The sequence below is a fragment of the Lepisma saccharinum genome, chromosome 24 (assembly GCF_977018435.1).
Source record: "Lepisma saccharinum chromosome 24, izLepSacc3.1, whole genome shotgun sequence".
In the NCBI taxonomy this organism is placed as follows: domain Eukaryota; kingdom Metazoa; phylum Arthropoda; class Insecta; order Zygentoma; family Lepismatidae; genus Lepisma; species Lepisma saccharinum.
The window spans coordinates 49,748,518-49,764,048 of record NC_139252.1 but is presented as its reverse complement, the minus strand read 5'-3'; the positions used below and the strand labels follow the sequence as shown (position 1 = coordinate 49,764,048).

Below are 15,531 nucleotides of genomic sequence, written 5' to 3'. Positions count from 1 at the left end.
CGTATGTGACGATGTTGTCCCGCACCGTGCAGTTTAAGCGATTAGGCTTTGGGTTCAGGCTACAGTCTCCAGAAGGGGGGAAAGCATAACAACTTTTCTCATGAGATTTCGGCCAGTTTATGAGGCTGGTGGCCACCCACCATGGTGAGGAAAATGGGGGGCTACGAATTTGTAGCGTAACCCAGTCACGGAAACAACAACAACTGGAGGTTCATCATGCTGACCACATGCCACCCCACAACTGGTTGTATGATCTTCCATCTCTGGCGGAAGTGAGACTGGCAGTCGGTATGTATGCACTGGCCCTCATGGACTGGTACAGTGGGATCCATGAGTATTAACGTGCAAATTGTCCATGACTATTTTCAATAATTTTCCTCTTACATCCTATGTGTTTTCAAGCGATGGATTTTTATGTATGCTGGTGCAGAAGTTGTCAACAGCTTGTTTTGAGTTTTCTTTTAATTCTTGAAGCTGTTATTGGGCCAAATAAAGTGCACGAATATGCTGATGGACAATTTGCACGGTAATACTCATGGATCCCACTGTACACCACTGGTTACATGACTGATATAATGAAGAGTAAGATCAGAAAGGTGAATTGGAGCTTCATTTACTGTGTACCCTCAACATGTTCTATGGGCACAAATCAAGGACTCGAAAATAATATTTCATTGCCTTCAGATTCCTTAACAAAATATGCCATAACGTGTTTGTACTAGGACTGAGACGATACCACTTTCAACCAATACTTTTACAGATTACGTTGCTAGTAAAAAGTAACAATTAAAAGCTGTTCAAAATATTGAATAATACTGTATTTACTCATGTATAATGTACACCTTTTCCCAAAATCATGCATGCTTTCACAATGTCACTGCATCTGACATGTATATATCAACAGGCACAAATACAAATTACCAGGCTGAATTTCTTTTGTGCTAATAATAATAAGAAAAACACTACAGATGTGAAATGGTAATTTCCCATGATTTTTCACTTTGTAACGAAACATTTTGTGACACTGAGAAAAGCGGCACCGTTCTGTCGAAATTCCAGCATCCACCTCCGATGTCAGCGGTATTTTGTCGGGTGAGAAATGATAATAAAAAAACTTTCCACGCTGCAAACCAATAACATAATTTTGATCTCGCTTTCTTCTACTACAGAATAAACAAGGTGGTTAAGAAGTGACAGCTTTGGGATGCTAAACTCAGTGGAGAGAGGGGGGGTGAGATGGCACATGTTGGTGACTCATCGTATACCCAAGATGATATTCTCCTCTTGGTCCACATAGCAAGAGGCGACTCATTGCATAGGTATGATGTTGTTTGCTCTTGATTGGTATAGCAACAGCTTTACGACCTACAACTAAGAAAGCCATTTCTTGAACATGAATTGTACCGTGCCATGTGCATTATACATGTGTAAATAAGGTATTAGTGCGTGAGTATTCCACCCCTATTATAGGCATTGATTTACCATAGTTTTGCTTTAAAATATTAAAAAAAAAATACATCAGAATATTAAAACACATGTTACGTAATAAAAAAATACAGTCTTTTCAACAAATATTGGTGCAACATCAATGGAAGTTCCAAATTTTGCATAACTTTCAGAATAATTAGACTGTGAAAGTATAATGTGTAATTTTAGTGGGACCTGTCAACGATCAGCCAGTATTGGTACATAAAAACCCTTTCGGATACCGATATATCAGCATTGGTATTGGCTCAGCTCTAATTTCTGTACAATTTCACATTATCAACAAATAAATTTGCGTTGGGTACATTAATCATTACCATCACCACTTCACACTGAAAGTAAACAAAGACTGAAGAACACAAAAATATTTTCATCAAGGCAAAAGTAACAAAAATGGCCAGAAGTTTTTACTGGCTTACAATAAAAATAAGTTAGCAAATCATGCTGGTTAAAAGTAGCTGATTATCTGATTATCTCACCTCAATCTGAAGCGATCGGCAGGTCCAAAACTGTGAAAAAGACAACACATTTAAAGCTTGCCTTGCAAAAAAAAAAATAAGCCACTGAATGTGAACAAACAACGTAACAAGCACAAGTGTCGACACAGAACATAAATAAACAACATACAAGGACAACTTAGAGCACGTGTGCACTGAGGATCAGTTTTTCATAGCAAACAACTTCAAAGGTACATTAGCTGAAGCAAAGGACTGTGAGCAGCTCCTTATAGGAATAAACATAGACATAGCATGTTACAAAAATCTCCATACGCATATAACAAGACACGTAACAGATACAGCCCAAGCCCCTTTGCAAATATCTCGGCAACACTGTTAATTCATAAACTGCTGCATTAATTTACACCGTGTCCACAAATTAATGAAAGACCTTAAATGCATTTGATGTGCTTCCAACGTGTGCTAGGGCAGATGCAAGCATGATGTGTGTGACGTCTCCGATGGCAGATTCCTCGGTCACCGGACCTCACAGTGAGCGATTTCTTCCACGAAGACAATGTTTACGTTCCTCAACTTCCACAGACACTGTCTGAATTGCAAAGGTGTATCAACACCGGCATTGGGTACGTCACATAAGACATGCTTGAGGGTTTGGCGAGAATGTTTGGACAGCTGCCATGTTACACATGAGGCGCACGCAGAATGCATTTAAGGCCAGTACAAAACTTCAAAAATACCTCTTTCATACGGTGGTAATATCATGTCTGTTCAATATTAGTAAAACTGTACTATTAAAAAATCGTCCAATAATTTGTGGACACAGTGTATATAGCAAAGAAATTCACAGTCTGTTAGAAAATAAATACACAGCACTCACAAAGAACAGATGCAACATAACGTAATAAATATTAACAGATATACATTTTCTAGATTTCCCAGTTTCAAAGAACAAAATCCTTTACACTTTTGAAAGGTTAAAATGGACACTTTTCAGAGACCTGTTGGGGTGTTTATGAGGACAAAATCAAAATATATCTATCAATATGTATTGAAAAGGCATGTAACTACTGAATCGACAGGGAAGGGGGTAAAGTAAAAAACAGGCCCACAATCCCAATAACATCCACAAAGGGTAGGGGTATCAAATTACAGAACAAAATCAATACGAACCGTGACTTATCAGGTACAGAATCCTGAAAGGGTCGTGCACGAACACCAGCACGGGAACTTCGTGCGGGACTTGGGTTCCTTCTCTCTTCAAAGGATGCATTTGGAATAGATTGGGAAGGCTTAAAGCTAGAATGAAGAATAATTTTTCATTAAGTCATGTGACACCACCAGGGTGTTTGGGGACATACGCAGACACAAATACAAGGAACCACATATCATGTGGGAAATAGCAGCTTTGGTGTCTGCAGAGTACAATCTGACAGGAGCTTTCTGTGCGGAGACTCCTACATGTATTACAGCCACAAGAAATTGAGAAACCAAATTAAATATTAAATTCCTTCTTGCAGCATGGGTCTCCCTGATAGTGTAGTGGCTAATACTGTTGCCTGGAAATCAAATATCCTGGATTTAATCCCCATTGAAGGTATATTGAACACCAGTTCAGTTCCCAAGGCCATAATAACAAGTGGCAATAAGGATAATCGTTTACTTTGTATTTTTCTATTTAGAGTAATTCTTCTGCCACTTTTAGCTAATTGCAACAATGATGAATCGTGATGTGATTAAACTGATAAAAGCACACTCTCAAAGAAATGCCCATGTATTCACCTGGAACAATAGGTGACAAGATAAACTTTCCAACCCTCAAAAGAGATAGTTTAATGTCATTAATTCACAATAACACTGTACATGGTTGTTATTTGTACTATTCAGTTGTATATCAACGGCCTCAACATCCCTGGTAAAATTTCTGATGATGCCGATGCCTGAATGTCAATGTCTTGCTGTCAAATTTGGAGTTCAAGGTGTAGAGCTTGGAGAAGTATCAGGTACAATCTATGGCGTGTCATATTAGTAATCACTGCATGTTAATTGGCTTCACTTGCGCTGTCACCACACTCGGTTCGTCGCCAGAATAATCTTATATGTATGATGTCTAATAATATAAAAAGACATTAAAAAATGTTTAACGTTAAAAACTGTACTTACGTATGCGAGTATGATGTTCCTATTTTCCTTTCTTTAGAACTACGTTTCGGAGACTAAAACTATCCCCTTCTTCAGGTTCGTATGAAAAAACTAGGTACTTAACATAGTACTACGTCGAAATGTAATAAAAGGATTCTGGACAAGGGTTGGTGTGCATACATTTAAGATATTATATCCCCGGCCCAGACGTATATAAAAAGCTCATCGTTCACTAAAAACATGCACAATTAACCCATTCTCATGTTAAAAACGTTAAAAAACTAAAAAACATATGTGTATCACTATATACAACTTGCAGGTATGGCCTTTCCTGCTTAACTGTGCTTCCTAATCTACACGAAGGTCACTCCTCCACGAACGCTTTCCTCTCCCCTTTATCTTCTTTATTTTCTTATTTTTCCCTCACTATCGCGTCACAATTCTTCTCGAGCAGCTTGGATAACTTCCGAAGTTACGTGGAAACCAATATTGGGTTCAATCTTCCAGGCTTTATCCCATTTTTTGAAGAAATTGATCCACCCTTCTAAATTTCCTTCATCCCTATTAAGATTATTCTTCCCCCCTCTACAAATATTCCGTTTCATACACATTTCTTCCTAACTTCCTCTTTTCCTTTCTAATGATTTCCTTTTTTGCAATTCTATGTCCGCTTTCCAAAATGTGTTCCGAGAGGCCTATTTTGGGGACTTTTTCTTTTATTTCTTTTTCATGTTCGGTCCATCTTTTAGCCATATTTCGACCAGTCTGTCCTATGTACTCCATCCCACATTGACATTCTATTCAATATACTCCCTTCTGTCTTTCTGGTATTTCCCTAGTTGTCTCTCCTTTCTTATAATCCGTAAAGTAATTTTCCACATTCTTTGGGGCTTTCATCCCGCAAACGATCCTGAAATCTCTTGTTATTTTTCCGGATACAATTTGATGGTACGGGATGCCAACGTACTTTACCCTTGCATTTTCGATTTTTCCATTCTTTTTTTCTTTTTGATCTCCTTCCTCTTTTTTGGTTTCTTTCATAATAATTTTGTGTGCTCTTCCCGCAATCCTATCCATTTCTCTAATTGTGTCAATCCTGTTTTTCTTAACCACCGAATTTCATTTTCTTTTTCACTATTGCATAGTCTACCAGCTCTAATTAAAAGTTTAGGAAAACATTTTTCTTTGTTTTTCAGGGTGCGCCGATTCCTTATTAATATATAGGGTCCCCGATAGGGGTTTATGATGTACTCCTGTTCTAATCCTATTCCCTTCTTTCAAGATACTAAGAACCAGAAAATTGATTTTTTCGTCGACTAAATTTTCCCTAGTAAAATTTATACTTTTCTTGTTTTTCCAATTCTTCAAAGACCTTGTTCAGTGCTACCCCCTTTCCTATTATCAAGATATCATCTACATATCTCCCGTAATATTTAATGCCCATTCCCGTTCTTTCCAAAGCTGCCTTCTCTATGAAATTCATAAAAATGCTCGCTACTATACCTGAAATGAGGTTTCCCATCGCCAAAACTTCTTTTTGTTTATACATTTTATCGTTGACGTAGAACAAGTTTTATTCCGTTACAAGGTTATTCCATCGTACATATTCCCAGGCTGTTACGATGTCTATTCCTTTTTCTAATAGCCACCTCTGTAAACAGTCTCCCGCCTTCTCTCTCGGTACACTTGGGTATATGTTAAACATCGAAACTACTTATTACATCTTCGTGATCTATTTCCAGTTTTTCAATAAATTCTTTAACTTCCACGGCATTTCTAACGCTATATTGGGTGTTCTCATTTATTTTCTTTATTCTTTTTACCAGCATTTTTGCTAGCCCATACCCTGGATGTCCGTAGGTTGGTATAATAGGCATAAGCAGTATGCCTTGTTTGTGTCTCTTAGGTATTCCAAACGCAATTGGTATGTTGCCTTCTTTAGTGTCTTTAATAAGATTTTTCTTTTCGCTTGTGCCCAATGTAATGCTTGTCTCTATCCCTTTTTTTATCTCCCTTCTAATGTTATTAATAGGGTATTTCTCTATCTCCTCAAAATTATTACTTTTAAAGCTTTCTTCTAATTTTCGGTAATATTCCTCTCTATCCATAATAACCATCTTGTTTTCCTTATCCAACCTAATCAGAAATACCTTATTCTCCTTCACCCATTTTTTACATTGCTCAAATCACGCTGAAGGTTTTTGTTTATTTTCTCTTTCCATGTTCTATTTCCCCGTTTCATCTGCATTTCCTTTTTAATTTCTTTTTGCAAATGTTGTTCCACAATATTACATTTCCTTTGTCTACCTTTAATTTTATCATCCTTTTCGTTAATAGTTGTTATGATCTTTCTGTAGCTATTATGAATTCTTCTTTTTCAAGTGTCTCTTCCCGAATTGCAAACTTCTGCCCCTTATTCATAATTCTAATCAACTCTTTAGGTGGTTCATGGGTGGTTAAATTTAAAATGTTCTCGTTATTCCCCTTCTCTTCTGTTTTTTTTTTTCTCTATGTACTATGTTAAGTACCTAGTTTTCTCATATGAACCTGAAGAAGGGGATAGTTAGTCTCCGAAACGTAGTTCTAAAGAAAAGAAAATAGGAACAACATACTTGATACGTAAGTACAGTTTTCAACATTAAAAATTTTTTAACGTCTTTCTATATTCTGGAATCGTGAGTAATACGCACCAAATCTACAAGATGTCTAATAGTTGTTCGATGCCAAGTTATAGTTGAAACCCAATTTTACAGTTTGCCACAGTATACATTCAATCTTAATGGTCCCCAGTATAGCAAAATGTTATAAAATTTTCCTCAATTTTACATTTTCACACACTAAGTTTTTCAGCTTTGTCCCCTGAAAAATGTAAAATGAAGGATCCACTGTATTTTATAGCAACAATTAGGAAAGAAATACCTGCAAATTCTAATCTAGCCAATTTCAGATCCATAAGCGAATATGTTAATTTGCATTTCAATGTATTAAAGTTATTTAGCATCACTTTTCTGTCACCCTTGGCTAATCACAAACATAAGGATGAGTGATTCAGATGAAATTGATGAAGGGACACTCACAAAGAGCATTCACTCCCTGGCCAGGATCTGAACCTGGGAACAAAGATGGTGAGACGTAACACTGATCACTTAACGTGCTCAGCCACGAGGCTGGCAAATATATGATGTCAATACTTGAGTATGTACAGCAACATTCTGTGCACACAATCAGCAAACAAGTGTGAACATCGGCACACATACTGCAACTGAAATGCAATACCAGAACATGCACTTAAGAAAGGGAAGCTGCATTAATGTGATCATCATAGTGTAAGCACATGCAAAAACAATTGGCTGTATTAAGAACATAGCACAAAGGTAGTCTTGTGAGATTGAGAAGAGTGAACCAGTATCTACAAAGTTCATGAAAATATACATAACATCGCCTGATTAAACGATAGAAATTGGATATACATATACAGTCGAGTCTCGTTTATCCAACATTCGTTATTATGTGACAACGGCAATCGTCAGGAAAGAAGACTACGATCAAAAATTTCTTTCAATCATCCAGGACTGAACTTTTGAAGGACTGTGTTTAACTTCAGACAATTCTGTAAGTTCATTTTTCCAGTTAATTTTTTCTGTGTTTTTGTAAAACATGTTTACTGTATTAGGTTCGTAATGTGTAAAATTATAACATTAGTTTGAAGTTTAATAGGTATTTTCTTAACACCTCCCTATTATCCGACATTTTCACTTATCCAACGTTCTGCTGGCCCGTTTATGTCGGATAAGCGAGACTCTACTGTACATACTTCAGATATCAGGAAGGAGGCTTGCATTTCACAAAATTAAATCTGAAACATGAATACAAAATTTATGTTACAAATTTAAATTGGTAAACTCTACCCCAAATGATTTTTGTTCACTCTCTTGATCTCTTAATTTGAAAATCTGCTGCCTTCATTATTTATTTGTTAATATTATGACTAATCACAGTGTTCTACATTTTACATTTTCATTACAGAATTTTATATCTGTAGAACTGGGATAAATATGAACAAAATGAAATTTTAAGTGGCCAGGTAATACAATAAGCTAGGGATGGACCAATATGAAATTTTGGTCGATACCGATAAAGTACCGATACCAATAACTAGAGGCACATATTTTTGGCAAATAAAAAAGCAAAATTTCGGTACAAAAACGGAGTTAATTTCGGGTTCCAAAGCGGTAAATAAAATAAAATATCGGTGTTATAGCGGTGAAAAATTGGATGAAAAGTGGTATATAAAAAGACATTTTGGTTTTAAAATTGTGAATATAATCCTAAATTTGATTTAAAAACTACACTTATTCCACAGAATTAACATTTCACTTCTAATAGCACATTTAAGTAGTTATCAGAGTATTAAGTTTATTTCTGTGTAAAGGAGTCCATTTTTGCTTCTCCATTATTAACAGCAGAATTAATAAATGTTCCGGAAATTGCATAACTCTCAGGATAATTCAGACCTCAGAAAGTGTCGCATCGGTGAATAAACCCTGAATTTCATGTTTAAAGAGTTCATTTCGCTTTTTGCAGTTCATTTCGCATTATTTCGTGACAAAACCGTGTCACAAAATGCATCTCACACCTTTCAAAAACATAAAAAATTAACACTACAATGTGTTTTTTTCAAATTTCGTTTTTTTGTGAAAAACGAAATATGCATACCCCTACCGATAACCAATATTCTACCGATCCGATGTAAAATTCCAAATAGTCCTTGAAGAACCTGAATGGTTCACTGATCTCCTTAATAAATACGTGTTTGGAGGTGACTGCAGTGCATAAGAAATTGCATATTTAGACATTTACTTTTTTAAATTGCAGAGCATGGACATTATCCATAAAAATATAACAAAATAGCAGAATTTTGCACTAAATTATAAGATATTTATTTATACATATATCGGATAGGTAAAATAATCTGAAATTTTAACAATAAACCGATACACCAATATGACTATATTGGTTGATACTGACATTGGCCCATAGTATACAGGTTTAAAACAACACAACAAAGAATGTTTAAACCTGGCAAAGAAATCGTCCAGTTCTGAGTCTATCAAGGTAACGCAAGTAAAGTAACACAAATGAACAAAGTACCCATCACAATTATTAGACTTCACACTCAACAATATAAAAATCATGCTCAATGTTGCATCATTAAAGAAAAGGTGATGAAGGCAGCTGAATTTTGATATTCGTCCAATAGACAACAACATACTAAGCCTCTGGATATTAACAACATGATTAAATAGAGAACCTCAAGAGGTTTCTAACCAAGAGTAGAAAAATGAGTTACAAAGAATCAAAACAGTTCGTACTAACCGTGACTTGTCAGGTACAGATTCCTGAAAGGGTCTTGCACGCGTGACACTGGTGCGAGAACTTCGAGCAGGACTTGGATTCCTTCTCTCTTCATACGATGGATTCGGAATAGGTGGAGAAGGCCTAAAGCTGAAACAGACAAAATACGTCGCAGCGCTCAACATCAAGTAATAATGTTCTAACTATAGTATAATCCATGATGCAAGCACATCCAAGAAATATCGAGAGATTATACTGGATTGCAAAGCATTTTGCTCTACTTGCTAGTATCACTTTACACAATAAACCATTATACGTATCTCTAATATAATGCATGATGTTTATCAGCATAGAAATGGTTAATATTAAAATGCAATATTCCTAATCACTGATATCAAACACTATGTGGAAAAAGTGGACTTCATAATTAAATGATAGATATTTTAATATTCTAATTATATCTTACATAATTTTTTTAATATTTTAAAAGAATATTCTGGTAGATTGAAGAGGTATAATTGCAATAGAATATTTGTATTTATATTGTCTTTACTTTCAATTGTTACAATAGCAGATATCAGACACGCATGAAAATCACAACACCTGTTGAAAAATGCTACCATTTATACATCTTGCAAAGACAATCTTACACCGATTCTTATATCTGTCAGTAGGGCTCTGAATCGTAGGAATTTTTACAGTAAATATTAATGATTTCATATTGATACATTTCTCATGACAATACATCACATGAAGAAGACTCTACTTACATGTGTTGCTGGTAACTACTACTAGAGAATGGGAGGCCTCCTCCTTGGGGGAATGACTTCTTTGAAGGAGTGTTAAATGACAATGTTAGCCTACTTCGGCGCTCGGCTACAAAGAAACAGAAAATTAGAAATAAAACAACTCGGCAATGAACAAATATAATAATAACTAAAACAACAACACGGTGTGATAAGATTCCAATCCACCTCATGATTATTACTGAATCATCAAGGACCTACAACACATAACAGTTTATTACGAAACTTAACAAATCTGCATTCCTAACCTACTCACAATTAAAAAAAAATCATAACACATAGTATGCATTAACATATATGAGGGTGCACCCAAAAATAATCAGAATATAAATGTAGTACATGCTAATGTTTCTACAATACGTACATTTTAAAACCGGCCCGAGCACAAATATGAGAAATGTTACAATATAGTGATCTGCACATTCAGTACCTTACAACAAATGTTAATTTGTGTATATTGTAGGGATGGGCCAATATGAAATTTTGGCCTATACCGACAAAGTACCGATATAAAATTTACCAATGCCGATAACCTACCGATCCGATATAAAATTAGAAATGATCCTTGAAGAACCTGAAAGGTTTTGACCTCCTTAATAAATGTGTGTTTCAACGTGACTGTAGTAAAAAAGAAATTGCATATTAAGACATTTACTTTTTTAAAAATTAGGGCATGAAGATTATTCATTAAAATTACAACAAAATGGTAGAATTTTGTAGTAAATTATCAGATATTTATCAATATATCAGATTGGTAAAATAATCTGTAATTTTACCGATAAACCGATATGCCTATATCGGCCGATACCGATAGAGTACTGATTAATCGGTCCCATCCCTAGTATATTGTTGTATCTTGTTGTTCAATTCTTGCATACTTATATTCCCCTCATCTCCTATTCTTCCCCTCCCCTTTCCTTACCATATTGCGTCTTTGTCTGAGGAAATTTTTTGGCGACAGGGTTATTTCATAATGGCCCGCCAGATCTCCTGATCTCTCAAGTCCGGACTACTTCCTATGGCTTTTTTTTTAAAACAAACTGTTTACAGACATAATCCACACACCTTAGAAGAGCTGAAACATCACATCACTGATGCCATTCAGAATATCACTGTAGAAGTGCTCCATAAGGTTGCTAGGAATATGGCAAACCGTCTGGACATGTGTATTCTGCAAGAAGGACGTCACTTCCAAAGGTACTAAATGCGCAGATCACTATATTGTAACATTTCTTATATCTGTGCTCGGAGCTGGTTTTAAAATGTATGCACTGTACTTCTGCATGATTAAGCTAAATGTTGTCATCGTACAGTTTCTTCATTCGCTATCTGTTTCTCACTATTTACAAGAAAGTTTGGCAATTTTTGTTGTTGACAGCATTCAATGAATATACAGTGTGCATGAAATTTTGTTTAGTTTAGGCACACAAAACAAATGCAGCTATTGTTCTTCTTCTGAATTACACTTTCGATAAAAGATTTCTGCAAGAGATTTTCTTATTTAAAAAACAATAACAGGTTAGTTGAAGATTACTCTAGGTTCTCTCCAGCCTTCAATAAGAACAAGGAAGCTTGCCAGGAAGTGAATGAATTAAGGTTGAGCCACTGCCGATGTACTGGTACTGGCCAATATCAGTGGTATCAGTATTGGAAAGTATCGGTTGGAATTTATTTACCAATACCCGTTGATACTTTTCTGGCATTTTGGTCTTTATTGGACTCCACAAATATCCTGAAAATTATGGAAAATTCAGTTTCTTTTAATCTTTCATCAGTTTTGCGTGAAAAGAACTGAATTTTGTAATAAGACAGCACGTAATTTAATATTTTGATGTATTTCTCAAAGCAAATAACCTGGTAAATTGATGCATACACAGTAAAACCTCATTAATCTGAACCCCAATAAGCCGGACTTCGCTTAATCTGTACAGGCAAAAGGCATAAAAAAAAAGCAGAATGCAAGGTTTTAAATGTGGCTGGAAGTCAACAATCGCATTTGTCGTACATACTGCATTGTATGTACAGTATTGCTTTACATAGTGTATTTAGGCTAATGACTTTAAATACACTATAATAAACGTGTTTTGCTGCTATAAAAGGAGTTTAAATGCACTTTCTACTGTTCTTTTAGGTTATTTCAGTTAATCCGGACTTTCGTTAAACCAGTCAACTTATCCCCCCATTAGTCCGGATTAACAAGGTTTTACTGTAATTAGAATAGAATACTTATACACTAATATTAACCTATATTTTGAAAAACTCTTAATTTTACAATTTACACATCGGTAGTGGTGGAAATCGGCGAGAGTATTGGTGTAGGTTCAAACTGCAACCGGCTCAGCCCTAGAACAAATATTATCGAAAGGTCACAAAACGTTTATATCAACATCAGAAGAGACGGTATAAAAGTGGCCAGAAATGTGAGAAGCAGATATTGGTTGCTGCAACTATGATAACGCCTTCTATGTTAATGTCTCCATTATTTTGAAACTGTTTTTTCTATACACGTAGGAAAAAACGTGAGTTGATGTGGATGAAGTGAAAGAAAATGCACTGAAGACCATAAACAGTATTCAAGTTTACAAATTCCATAACAAGGGAAAAACATTGGGCTGAGTGAATTGATTCATATGGGGAGTACATAAACGTAAGTAAACAAACCAATTCCCATTATTTATGGTTGAACCCTCATACAATATAGACAAGATCTAAATTATCATGTAATAGATTATGCTTAATACATATATATGTAATAAGAATTGTGGTCATGTGAAAATGAACAATTGGCAGGCAGGCAGATGATTCTCTTATATTTTACAGTGTGTTACAAAAGTTGCACAGCCCTTTCATCAATAACTTAATATATTTACACTGGGTTCTTTGATTCATCTTTTGACATATTTTCTAACACTTTACATTATCATTTTCTAATACTTTACAAATATAATCTAAGTAGAGTTGCCAAATATAACACAATTTACCATCAAAAGTAAAATTTCAGAGTAATTGATTTTTCGAATGAATGTATAGTAATACTTAGGCACATGTTATCTGCACCTTTTGACAAAACTCTGGACTCGTAGCGTTGGCAATCAAGAACACATATCCCTATTTTTTTTTTATTAACATGATTTTTCTGCAGCTATCTGTGTAGAATAAATATACAATGTACAGTGTTTAAAAAGGTGCCAAAAGACCAAGTTTCAACATGAAAAACAATTGCAAAAATCACTACTGTTTTCAAGTTCTTATCAATGAAAGTTAGCAACGTGAGACTTTTGAATCACACTGTATTTACTACACAGAGTAAGAAATCAAAACATTTCAACAGAAGAACATAAATTGTACGTTAATGCTGGCTATGTTCACAATATTTGTATTTATACAAAATCAACTACAAAGTTATTCATAACCAAACGTAAGTCCTTTTATGCTCACACTATACACAGACATGCTAATCTAAACTTTCACTCCACCCTCTCCCAAGATAATGTGAACAAACTACAGAAATGTGCCTCTACCAAGAATCGAACCCTGGACCACATAAGAATATAGCATTAACTACTACAGTAAACAAATTGTAAAATCCTTAGAAAATCAGACACATACCTGCGTTTATTTCCTCAAATTTTCGACAACACCAGTTGTCTTCTTCAGTAGGTAGAAAAAGAAGAGTTAAAATCTTATATTACATTGAAAAGGTGGGTTAAAAAGCAACGGAGGAGGAACAGGTCATCTACATAGCTGCCCCCAAATATATGTTTTATGGAACTGCCATGTTCTCTTCACCATGCAAAGGTATATCTGAACATAATTTACACAGCTTTATATGCACATGAAGTAATCTTCATCAGACTTATCCACATGTATATAACGATCAGTAGGGTGCATTTTTATAGTGCCTATAAATGCCTATTTTGAGGATTAGTGCCTAAAATGTCTATTCTTTTTATGCATCTTTGCTTTCCGTACATTGAAGAAGGTAAACTTTTGTTGATGTTGAACTGACTGAAATCTAGTATTCGCCAGATTAGAGGGTTGCAAGGAATGTCAGATCTTTGTCAATACCAAATGTCGCTTAATCAGGGTAAGCAAACTGGACACTGTTGGTGACTCATACTTGGACAAAAAGACGCCAACCCAACCTTCTTTTATTTCACCTGAAATCTTGTAGGAATCAATCAGTGCTCATGTGAAAGGAAGTAGATAGTTATCTGTGGAGATATGATCAGTGCAGCGATTGGGTTACAAAACGGAGAGGGAAAGCAAGATGCCCAAAATGAAGGGGGCAAGGACAGTTTACTTTTCCTTGGTAGATAAGGTTTAGCATAGTACGGGGGCCCAGGATTCAAACCCAGAACCCTTGGCATCGTAGCCATGCTGAGCTAACTGCTAACCACTCCCTCCACCACGGCGGTTCGATCCACTGACGATGTGTTAAATTACTTTACAAATAAATACTCTGTCCTATAAGTACAGTTAAATTAACCAGGTTGTGTTATCCTAGCTTTCCTCCAAATGAGGATTTGATTCAAACTATTGTCAATTGTTTGTGAAACATTTGTGCGCCATCAGCACAATAGGTAACACAACTTCATTTCTTCAGAGAAATTTTAATTGGAACATCCTTTAAAATATTTTTTTTTGCTAAAACTGTGCAAATCGGACACAATTGGACGTAACTGGGGTACTCCTTCAAATTGGCACAATCCTTAACACAAGCTCTTTATGTGAAAATTACTTTAACTCACGATTCACTGCAAATGTGAATTTCATTCAAAATGGTGTTAATAGTTTCTGAATCTTAAAAGTAATTTTATGTATAAACTGTAACGCTAATACAGAATAAGTAGTGGCGTGCCCAAGATTATCAAACGGTAAGGTTTCATACATGTCCTCATTTTACGATGCTTTCCTGTCTTTGATCTTCTTTCTTTTAGGAATACTGGGCCAAAGGGGAATTATAACTGTACACTGGAAGAAGAAAATTAAATCTATACAAAATTTGTATAAAATAGTCTTACTTACGTGAGTGAGTATAGAATTTTGAAACTATGTTTCGAGGTTCGACTGCCCTGACTATGGGGAGAAGTATAAAATTGAACAGAGATGATTGAAATTTAGAGGAGGGATGGGTGAATTTTTTTAAAAAATGGAATAGAACAAAGAAAGAAGATCGTAAGATAGGATTCCATGTTACTTCAGAAGTAGTCCTTGTGGTTGAGGTGGAACGAGAGTTTGAGTCGGATTGATGATGCAAGTAGGGGAAGGCGAAACAGCGTAGGAGG

The 15,531-nt window shown here is 35.4% G+C and overlaps 1 protein-coding gene across 4 annotated transcripts in view; it reads right to left on the bottom strand.

The window, feature by feature from the left end:
- Positions 1-15,531, bottom strand: part of LOC145978275 (dual specificity mitogen-activated protein kinase kinase 4-like) — a 36,064-nt gene that overhangs the window by 16,314 nt on the left and 4,219 nt on the right. Inside the window, exons 2-6 of one of the 4 annotated variants that reach the window (XM_083110791.1) lie at positions 13,853-13,894; positions 10,208-10,313; positions 9,459-9,587; positions 3,114-3,239; positions 1,965-1,994 (exon numbers count right to left, since the gene is read on the bottom strand). In XM_083110791.1, coding sequence (XP_082966917.1) covers positions 1,965-1,994; positions 3,114-3,239; positions 9,459-9,587; positions 10,208-10,313; positions 13,853-13,894 — 433 coding nt within the window. The remainder of the gene's footprint in view (positions 1-1,964; positions 1,995-3,113; positions 3,240-9,458; positions 9,588-10,207; positions 10,314-13,852; positions 13,895-15,531) is intronic. The other 3 variants (XM_083110792.1, XM_083110793.1, XM_083110794.1) reach the window with 3 other exon arrangements.